Raw genomic sequence first — 11,491 nt, 5'->3', positions numbered from 1 at the left:
TACAAAAAAAAATTTTTATTACGTGTGAAAGCAAAACAGGTACATCTATTTAAATATATTTTTACATATTTATAGATAAAACAAAGACAAATAATTTATCAAAAATTACAAGTTTAAAGAATAATACTATTTTGAAACAGCCAATAAAAGTATCTGAAAATACCACATTTTCTCCATAATTGGTGAATATTATCTCCAAAAAAAAAAAAAAGAAAAAGAAACTTGCGTTTTCTTGTGAAAAATATAAAAGTTTTTTTTTTTAGATGTCTGCCAAGATTGTTCAGAAACAGTCCATCTTACTAAGTCTGAAAAAGTGTAAGCCTTTCTCGAGAACTTCTGTTTTTACCAAATGCTTTAAAAACCACCTGTGTTTTCCTTTGGGCTTAGGTGAACTCTAAATCTTCACTTCACTTGCAGACCACAGGGCATCAACATAAATACAAACAAATCAGAGTGAGAGTTGTGGGTTGCTTTTCTTCACACTGAGCGAAGAACTTTCTCCTTAGCTGGGTGAAAGACCATGGTGTACTGTGACGTCCAGTCTACTGCACAGGGCTTGACCAAGCCAAAGCAGCCACACTGAAAGAAATCTGCGAGGTTCTGTGTGAACCCAAGGCTGCCAAGAAAGAAAGAGAACACGTCTTACTACATTTCCTGTTAGCATTTGACAAACATTCATTCAAACCATAAACATTCACTGAGAATTTACAGTATACATCCTTCCAAGATCCTGCAGGAATCCAGAGGTGAATCAGACAGTTCTTGAATTTATGGCCCTTAAAACTGAAGCCCAGTTCCATTTCTGGACCTGAATCCCTATTTTGAGATTCCCTGGCTTGTGCCCAGCAACTCAAGTTCATTTTGGGTCCCCACTCACTAGAACAGTCACTGCCACCATTAAGTTTCTTTCTTTCCATTCCCACTGCTCTAATTCAGACTTGGACTATCTCAAGGGCCAGACAGGCCAGAAAAACTATTATCAACAAGATGGGATTCTTCGAATTCTAAGAAACTCTAAATGGTGTCTCTGTCTCAATTCCTTCTAATTCATCCTACATACTGGAGACTGGTCCTCCAAACACCTGATATATTCATGGCCCCTAACCTCCCAGTCAAAACCCTTTAACAACATTCCTCTGCCCAGAGGCTCAAAGACAAATCCCTCACCTTTGTACTCACAGCCCTATATAATAAAGCCCAGGACTCTTCGGGTATTGATGCTCCAAACTCATCTTTTGTTATAGCTACTCTGGCTTTATTTTTCCCGTGATCACAACTGCATGGGCCATTCTTCTACCCTGGAACCCACCACACTCCCTTACTCTTCCATCAGGTAACACCCTTATCCTTTTAAGCCCTACCAGTTCTCAAGGCCTAGGTCAAGGCCCACTTCCCCTTTGGAGCCTTCCTGACTACATATCTTCAGCATCATTTTTTCCTCCATTAAATTCCTGAATGCTACTGTCTGTTCGGTTATCATGAATATTCATTTTTAGGCATACGCCCCATCTTTCAAGGGCCTAACCCAACGTCTTAAACACGTCGGAACACGTCTGTGTGTGAGGATGCGTGTGCCACTGCTGCAGGTTAGTGAGAGTGGTCAAGAAATTCCCAAGGCTGCTAAGAAGGCAGCTTCCCAGGCAGGGGGCTGCCCACACGGAACTGATGGGGTGGAAGCAGGGAGGCATGCTGGGGACTGACAGGGCCCAGTTCAAGAGCTGGCTAGTGAGTAAAAGTAACTTAGGGGAAGACAATAAGACAAATCTTTGGTTTGAAGCTAGATTCAAAGTGGCTCCAAGGTTTTACCTTTAGTTCCTCCAGTAATGCTGCCATGTCTTAGCAATTCCCCAAAATGCCCCAACTCTCTCACCTCTGGCCCTTTATTCAGACACTTCTCCAGGGCTCGGGATGCCCTTCCTTCCTTCTCCCCACCCCACAGCTTTCAAGGCTCAGCTTAAAATTCCACCTCTATCACAAAGAGGTCCGTGCTTCGGTGTAGTAAATATTTATTCCTCTGGTTAAGTCACTGAGAAAGGGATTTTACTATCACTGCCAGTCTGAAATAATCATCACAAGCTTAACACGACTCTCTACACTCCATCACTTTGGCCGTCTCTTCCCAATTAAGTCAATTTCTCTCCTCTAAACACACATCATAATCATATCCCAAGCTCTGATTTCCTTGCCTAACAGCCTAACAGTTTCATCTTGTACCACGAGTGTGCTTTAAAATAGACTGCTCATGAGATATGCAGTGAGCGGTCAAATCCCTAGAGGGCCCTGGGTCACCTCTGCAGCACTCCCAGCCTCCAAGATCCCGATATATCTGACAGGAAGATAAGCTTCAAACCCTGATCTCTCATCTCATAAGATGACAGCCATCCTACAAACACTCTCATTTTCAGCTGAGGACAGGTTTTACACAACCAGTGCTCTGGGGAAAACATATCCCAAACCTGAAAAAGTAACTTTTCCCTAACACAGGTGGGCACTTTAAACATTGGGCTAAAAGAATTACTGATGATAGAAAGCCAGGTTGAAAATCCTGGCAAAGCTCACAATCTAACGCTTTCTACAGAGAGTCTTGTGGCTGGCTTTCTCAGCCACGTGCTTAGTTATCTCACGCTGACTTCATGCCAGCAATATGCAACCTTGTGACCATGTGGCTTGACTGAAGAGATCTCCCATCTTGGCAAAACTTCAAAGTCACTTACTGTTTGTGCTGAGTCCAGTAGACTAAATCTTAACCACCTTGGGGCTTGTGACCTTACCACTCATCTCCTGTCACTGAGGCTTCCAAGAAAGAAGAGGTTCAACTCCGTCAGCCAGTTAGAGGATGGCAGCAGGGCTGTGGGTGGTGACACTAGGTCGGGAAACCAATGGCGAGGCCAGCACCTTCCACCGGCTCAGTGGGCAGAATAGGTCTCACTTACTTGTATGGGGTCCTCCTGAGGGACAACGTCTGTTTCATGTGCCTGCTCTGCTTCAGCAGGCTGGTTCTCTCATGAGAGGTCAGGCCCAGAAAAGCAATCTGAAAATAAAGGTGGGAAGGTACATGAAAAACACCACCACATCGAGGCTCGTCACTCTTAGCAACGCATCACAGGACACTGGCAAACATTCAGTTCTCCCCCAGAGACAACATCACCTGGACTGCTAACCAAGGATCACACTGAGGGGAAGGACAGAGCAGCTCGAAACAAGACTCCTATGTAAATCTAGTAGCTAGGCATTTTTTTTTTTTTGATTGTCTGACTTTTATTAACCTTTAAGAAAGCAGAGTGCATTGACTCAGAGTCGTGAAATGATTGCTTTAGTAATTCAAGCTGTGGCTTACGGCCACGTTTAGATTCTCAACACATTCAGCATTCAACTTCCAGGTGAATCAAACAACATAAGGTCAGTATTAATGCAATTATCTCAACCTCTATACGCTTCTTAGTATCTCTTTGGAAAGGGCCAAATAAAAAAGTTAATCTGAAGTGAAGAACATTTAAATCCATAAATTTGGGGAAGGGTAAGAATTAAGGTAACTTTAAAAACTCTCAAATCATTAAAACCAATATTATTCACTGAGATATCTCACCTAATCCTCAAAATAATTCAAACATCAAGTTCCTTATCTGTAAGACAGAGATTATCACAGCATCCTCATCGGATTCTCTAAGGATCTGCGATAAGATATCTAAAATGATCCAGTGCAGAGGCTGATAGAGATGAAGTAACTGGTCCAAGGCCACACAGCTTAGAAAGTGGCAGAACTGGGGCGGACACCTCAGTCAGTGTGAGAATAAAGCCCATGGTCCTTGCCAGCCCTCTCTATGCTCAGTTTGACTCCCTACAGTCAAAACCATGACTCACCTGACCACTCCGGAAACGAAGGGCTTTAAATAACTGGACTGTTTTGTTTATTAAGAAAACACCTTTACTCTGAATTCCTGTTTTTGAAAACTAACCAAAACTTTGACTCCACTTTCCTGCCTTAGAGAGCATAAACAAACTTTCTTTTAAAAAGTAAAGATATTACAGCCTCAAATGTACTTATTCTAAGAGTCCAGGAAAGAAGAAAGAGAATTAGAACTGATGTCCCAAATCTTAGGTTCTGCTTCTAACTCCACCTCTGACTGAGCCCTATGGCCGTAAGCAAGCCGCTCAACATCTCTTGGGCTTAGTTTTCTCATCCATAAAATGGAAACACGACTTTGACACAGACTCCAACTCAAATGTCTGAGGCCATTGACGGGAAAGTGCTTTGGAATACGTAAAACATATATAAATATGAGGTATTATAAATGATTATAATATTAATAATCATTGATGCTAATATCCCTTCTTACCGCCTGAGTCTGTAGATGTCAGATGGGAGATTAGGAAGAGTATTCAGAAACCTCAGTTCAGTCAGTATTATTAGCTTAATTCCTTTCCTTAGCATTTTCCCCCCTTTTTTCTTACTTTATTTTTTATTATTATTGCAGAATTGGTTATTCCCCCATAAAAATGGAAAACATCTTGCTTTTGTTGAGTAACGCTCTAATTGTCTGAGGTCCGGCAATAACTGGCTCAGGCTGATCACGGCTGTCCTTCCACGGGGGCAGGCCATAGTAACAATGAGAATTAGGTTACGCTCATAAAGGAAGGCAGGCAGCAGGGAGGGGACAGAAGCTTCACAGAAAGCTGAAGGCGGTGGCTACTGCCCTGGAGCATGAGCTTTCTAATGGTCGTGACCTACTCCGCAAGTGTAATTACCATGTCTGTTGGTTAGTGATGCAGCTTTCATTTCTTCCCCACTTCCATCCACTTAAGCACTGCATAATAATAAGGATAACAAACAGGGCTGGGAAAAGTGAGGGAACATAATCATCTCACATTTGCACAATGCTTTACAGTTTATACAATGCTTTCATATGCCATATAATTTAATTATATGATGGAAAAACCCCTTGAAACGAACTGTCAGAAGACCTAAGTTTCCAGTTCTGATTTTTGCCACTCACTGGGTGACCCTGAGCAATTCAATTCACCTCTCTGTAACCTCTATCTGTAAAAGAGGTCAGATTAGATAACTCCTAGGGCTACACTAACACCTTATGACTCTAACCTTTAAACTATCCTGCGAGAGTAGACAGGCATTATTATCCCCATTTTACAGACAAGGAAACTGAAATTCAGGAGTCAAATCACATGCCCAGACCCACAGAGTAAGTGACAGAAGTGGAACTCAAATCTAAGTGTTCTGATTTGAAATTCAAGTCTTTCTATCTCACTATGGGGTACTGGAAATTTTACTCAAAGGCATTATTAGAAGATAAATACCTGAAAGAGCTGATTTAGTAATAAAAATGTTGACCATGAGAAATGGAAACTTGTTAACATGAAGATATATACGACCCAAGGGGAACAGGCCACAATCTGATTGAGGTAGGTCCACAGTCCATCTTCTTTGAATGTTGTGACACAATGATGTGACCAATCTGTGAATTCACAAAAAAGGAACCCATTATTTAAAAAGGCAACAAACTAGTGATCATTCCTCAAGAAGATAAAAATCACTGCAGTTCTGTTTAGGGAGAAGAGAAAGTAAGACATGATGGCACAGATCAGAACTCAACTTTAAGATTTTATCTTCCAAATAAATGCCAGCTCAACAAAGATTAAAAAAAAAAAAAAAAGATACCTCACTGTTAAGGCTATGATAATACTGCATTGGTAGTTGGCAGTGAGGGAATAAAAGCAAAAATGTCTATAAAATCATCACTAAAATTAGCATATTCAGCATAAAAAACACTGGCCAGAAGTTAATTGTTCAAGGACTTGATAACTGAGAATGATTATATATTTAATAAATATTTCTCCTAGAAAATTCTCTATCTTATCCATGTTACAGCAAGATAAGGGTCTATTACAGAACAGAATATAAACTCTTATTAAGGGTTCAGATCAACAGGCCATTCCTGTGGGCACAAGAAATCCTATAAGCATCTAGATACCACTGGACCACAGCCTACAGCATGCAGTTACTGGGTGTACTTCTGCACTGGGACCATAATTAATCCTGCAGGGGGAGAAAAGCCAGGTGAGAGAACTCATGAGTCAGACACCCCTAGGAAAAGAACAGAGAACAAGATTCATATGGTCGCAGTTCAGTTTTTCCCCAGAAACATCTATTTACATGCCGATCAAAAGTGAGGCCTTCACTGTGGTCTTCATGATACTGACCCCCTAACCCACACAGCCAACAGCAGCAGTAAGGAGAACACAGCAGAAACAAGGGAACAGATCTTCAAGGTTATGTAAAACCAATGACTTTAAACAGGCATCATGAGCATTCATAAAGGACAAGGAAATAAGAATTGTGTAGATTTGCAACTTGAGGTTTCATAAATGCCTCTGACAATTTGAAAAGTAGTTTCAGACATTTTCCCAAAGCAGCACTTAAGAGCTCCTGGGACAGGAAGAAAATGAGTCCATGACTTAACTATCAACTGTCTGTCCATTTTTTCTTTTTGAGTCTCATTTGATTTCCAACCATCCTTCATGAATATATGCCAGAAGAATTCTAAGGGCAATCATCATTGAGTAACAATCAATGTAAAAAACTTAAGGTAAATTACACTTTCTTTAGAGCTTCTCATTAGGGCTGCAAAGAAAGATGCATTCCATGTACCTGATATAACAAAAAAAAGAATATAATTTCCAACAGCAGGCAGAGGAAACAGCTGCTGAGTGGGAAAGAGTATCTATTTTCTTTCAGCTTCTGGATTTCTACTGCTCCCTTCTGGGAATTTTTTTGATAACACAGCATGACTTTGAACGGAAATTTTCATAGGACTGATTTCAGATTTATCAAAGATATGGCTGCAAATGGCCACATACATTATGTTATGCAATATAACACTTTAATATGTACTAATAATACATTCTTATCAGGTGGTCACTGGCTAATGATAGGGAATGCGTATTGCTCCAGGTCAATCATTTTCAAACAACTCTGACAGTTACAATGTTCTTTCTAACAATGATCTAAAATCTTTCTCCCTGTAACTTGCGGTATGCTGACACTTTGAGTGACTTACTGTCCACCCTGAAAACAGACCTCACAGAAGGGTAAATGCATGGAGGCTGCACAGAGCCAGAGTAGCTGGAACCGGATCCCACGAGGAGGATGAGGGTGCACAGCAGCGTTCTGGCACCAGGAGCGTTAACGATAAACAAAGAAGGTGGGATGACAATGAGGCCTCATTAGAAAAATGGAGCAAAAGTTCGTTTTTGCTGTCTGTGAAATAACGATAAATGACAGGATGCGTGCATTCGGTGTAAAGAAATACTGTCAGAATATAAATGGGATAAAAGTAACAAAACACGTTCAGCTAGTCTATACAGCTGTTAGTAAATGTAAGGTGGGACTGTTCCTAAGAAACAAAAAACGTGATACACAAATTGGTTCAGAGCCAGAGAATAAAGACAAAGAGGAGGGAAGAACCAAACGCATGTAATAAGGAAGCAACTTGGAAAGAATGAATGTGATGGAAAATTACTTCTGTCCTTATCAATACAGTCGTATGCTGGACATAGCCACCACACAAAGATGACTATTTTTAGTGAAGAGAGAGAATGGGGAGAGACAAGAGCGGTGTAAAATCTGGCTCCTCTCCACGAGGATCAAGTCCAAGGGACAAGTTGGTCCATCGGCCAGCTTAAAAAGGTCTTCCAGGAACATGCTTTACTGTCAGGCCTTAAAAAGGCAGCTCTTTCGACAGAAAGCAGCACTGTCAACAAAATCTTTTATTTCTTACACCACAGGACATAATCTAAGAGGTTTTAAAATTTCAATGCTTAGGATTTCTGATGGCCTTTGACAAGAACTGAGATCAGGGATCACAACCTTCTGACCTAGGTCCATTTGAGATGGTGGTAGTTACACTGAGCTACAAAAGCATTCCCTAGTGATCAGAGACACCGACGGTGTCTGGTAGGGAGAGGGGCTGACAAGGTAACTGAGGCCCCCTCCATGCCTACGGCAGGGCTAAAAATAGATCATTTCGTAGATTTTAATTAACAATCTCTAAAAATGAAACCTTAAACAAAACAAAACTTGTAATACTGGATGTTTCTGGAGAAGAGATCTGGAAGGCTGGGGACAGCACAGGAGGAACTGTCTTTCAACAACTAAACAAAATTTAAACTAGAGAAAGCCAGTGGGTGAGCGGGGTGGGGAGTGTAAGGTGCGGTGGGACTTGGGATGCTAAGGGGAAAAGAAAAAACGTAGGAGAAAACTTTCCACGTCCTCCTGCATCATTTCAGATTTTAGCTCAAGCAACAAACTAGTATTCTACCAGCAAAATCTAAGACTTAAGCATGAATATAACAGGAGGGTGGATGGAAACAGATCAGTAGCGAAGCCTCTGCCTCTAGATCCAAATTCTCCTAAAACCTTCAGAATAAATGAATAATAAACAGTTAAACAAATAAAGTCAAAATAAACTACAAGCACAGTAAGTGTTTCCGGTTAGGTAACCTATTCCAAGGTCTGAAAAGCACAGTCATGCAATTCTTAAGAGCTAACCAAAATCCTCCCTGCTTCAATTTAAACCCTGTTCTTAGTCGCTCACCTTGGAACAGCTCAACGTCACTCCCTCCATGAGACCCCCTCAACGTCCTTCTGCACTGCTGTTGAAAAGTTATTTGCCTTTCTCAGGGATGCAGAATAAGTGAGCTAATGTTTTCTTCCAGGTTATTATTTCCGACCTTTCGATCATTGTTACTGTTTTCCCATCAGTTCTAAGTTGTGACTTGACATCTGTCAAATGGCATGAGCTTTCAGAGTTTTGTGCCTTAATTACTGTGACCACCTCCACCTCCCTCCCACAACCTCTCTAGCACCAATCTTTTTTTTTTTCCTAGTTTATTGACTTATCACTTCCCTTGCTTTGTACTTGAACACCTGATTTTTACTCATTTCACTGGAGGATAAATCTGCACTTACCTTAAATGAATCTCTATTTCTGACCACTTCTCAAATTTATCAAGGTCACTTTAGAGTAGAATCTCTTCCAAACTACTGACAACTAACCTCTTCTAGCACTCTTGCAGCTTCCCGATGCTGAGAGAGTCTTAGAGACTTTGTTTCATTTGTATTAGGGTGTGGTTTATAGTCATCCAGCCGGAATGTGAGATACAAGAGTTTACAAGAAAAAGTATATGTGAGTGCAGGTGCATAAGTTTGCTGTAAGAAAAATGTATACTTACAGATGAAAGATTCATATATAATCCAGTCACACACAATGGAAAGGAAAAATAAGAAGAATATGTAATAATGATGGTTGCCAAAACCTACATCAAAAAGAAAAACATGTTTAATACTTTCTTCCAATGATTTTCCAGATCAAGACCTTATTAAACCACTTCCCTGTCAAAAGCCTTCACCAAAGAAAAAGAGAAATAAGCTATTGTTTTGCTTTTAAATACCATTAAACCCAAACCAAACAGCTCTGATATGTCACATTCAATTGTCCATGTTAACTAAACTAATATTTATTCATTACACTTCTTTTTTGGATAGAACAAATACAGCTCTAGGATGGCCTATACAGCATTGGAGGGAGGGGAGGAGGCAGGATTTGGGGCAAGTCATACCCTGTCTCTTCCTTCCTTCCGTGTAATAAGTTTATATAAGTACAACTTCTGGACATCAAGTACTGACTTAATCAGGGGAACAGAGAAAACAAATCTGAGGGGCAATAGATATATTGCAGGAGACTGACAAAGCAAAAGAGGGGCAACCTGTGGCCTAAGAAAGGCCTACAGAAGCAAAGAAGGGGTGAGGGGGCCAGGCAACCAAGCCCCACTGTTGCATGTGCCGCCCCCTTGATGCTGGAGATGGCAGCATTTTGATGCTAATGACACAAAAACTCCTTAGCCACCCTCACATTCCCACCTCCTCCTGAGGTAGCAAAGCCCAGCAGAAGGAGCAACACCCACTGGAATCAGGAGACCCAGATTTACGAATGACAAGCTGTGTGACTATAGGTCCATCATTTAACTTCTCTGATTCAGTGTTCTTACTTTTAATATGGGGAAAATATCTCTTCTGTCTACTTCACAGGCCTGTGGCAACCAAACAGGATGATATACATGAAAACACTACGTAAACGCAGTGTGATAAAAATATGTGGGCTCATACGATTGTTTTCCCACTGCCATTAAAAGTTGCCTGTTATAATGCCAATCATCTCATCTCTATGGTGGGATAGGGTACACGAAGCCTGGAAGCCCAGGAATTCTCTCTTCACCTGTTCTGTAGGAATAGTGGAGAACATCAAAATGCACCGAGGAAAGCTGCCTGAGCTGAGGCAGCCTTTTGTTCATCAAGATTATACATGCATAGTCTCCCCTGAAGACCCATGACCACAGTTCCTCTGCAGTTCCTCATAATAAAGCCCTGGGTTTTACTGTGACGGCTCGGAGGAAACCCAGGGCTTCAGATCAGAACGCTCCCTGGGTGGAAGGCAATCCCCAGACCCCTGCCGTCTCTGGTTCTAGCACCTACCTGAGCCTTAGAGGCAAGTAGAGAAGGTGAATAAAAGGGACAAGACACAAAATATGGTAAAGACATGGTATCTGGAGTGGAAGACTGACACTACTAAAGTGATCTCAAGCAAATAATTTGACCTTTAATATTTTTTCAACTCTAAAATGGAGGTAATAATACCCACCTCTGATGTTCAAATAGGATACTATATATGAAGGTACTTTATACATGTTAAAATACTATACAAATGACATTAATTATTATTATTAACATCAAGAGTCAGTGTTCCAAAAGTGTTAGACCACAAAGCTGATTCTCTGACAAGCAAGAATGGACCCCTTACATGCTTTCCACTTTTTCTGAGTCACACACATAACTAAAGAGAGCTGAACTTCAAAATGGTAAATGGAAACTTGACCCTCTCACCGATGCACCGTCCAGTCCACAGGCAATGTTGATCATACCGAGCCACACAGGAGTTGCACACATGGCAATGGAGTGACCTTAATGGCTTCCTTATCTAAGTGGACAATTAAGAGAGATCTAAGCAAAAATCAGAATCTCAAAGTGGTAACACATCAAAATCTTATTCTTAAATTATAACGACATTGGCACAAATAATCCTAAATCGATCATCAATTCACTTAGAGGCTCTGGAATGCCTTATTACTATTTACTTCCACATGTATAATTAGGCCATCGCTAAAAGGGATCTGAATTCCAGAGCTTACTGACACTGACTAAGGGGAAATGAGGCAGCACCACACAGCAGAATGAGCCCTGGACTAAGAAAAAGGGAACCGAGTTACACTTCTGGTTCTGCCAATAGTTTAGGGAAAGTTACTTCCTCCCTCTAGGCTATGAATCTTCAGTTGCTAAATCAAAGGTTTCACTAAGTGGTTTCTAGGGTCATCATGAGCCTCTGACTCCAAGTTAGTTCTAACATATGCTTCATGGCAGGAA

The 11,491-nt window shown here is 41.0% G+C and overlaps 1 protein-coding gene across 7 annotated transcripts in view; it reads right to left on the bottom strand.

Moving 5' to 3' along the window:
* The window catches only part of ZDHHC13 (zDHHC palmitoyltransferase 13), a 51,706-nt gene continuing 40,215 nt past the window's right edge, over positions 1-11,491 (bottom strand). For 2 of the 7 annotated variants that reach the window (XM_082477386.1, XM_082477391.1), the window contains exons 13-17: positions 10,955-11,048; positions 9,247-9,330; positions 5,314-5,471; positions 2,934-3,031; positions 1-616 (exon numbers count right to left, since the gene is read on the bottom strand). In XM_082477386.1, coding sequence (XP_082333512.1) covers positions 478-616; positions 2,934-3,031; positions 5,314-5,471; positions 9,247-9,330; positions 10,955-11,048 — 573 coding nt within the window. In that variant the 3' untranslated portion in view covers positions 1-477. Of the gene's footprint in view, positions 617-2,933; positions 3,032-5,313; positions 5,472-9,246; positions 9,331-10,954; positions 11,049-11,491 lie in introns of those variants that run through there. The other 5 variants (XM_082477388.1, XM_082477387.1, XM_082477389.1 and 2 more) reach the window with 5 other exon arrangements.

This window comes from Balaenoptera physalus (genome assembly GCF_965194825.1).
Source record: "Balaenoptera physalus genome assembly, chromosome: 10".
Lineage (NCBI taxonomy): Eukaryota > Metazoa > Chordata > Mammalia > Artiodactyla > Balaenopteridae > Balaenoptera > Balaenoptera physalus.
Note: the sequence above shows the minus strand (reverse complement) of the source record. Positions and strands in the feature narration are given on the sequence as shown.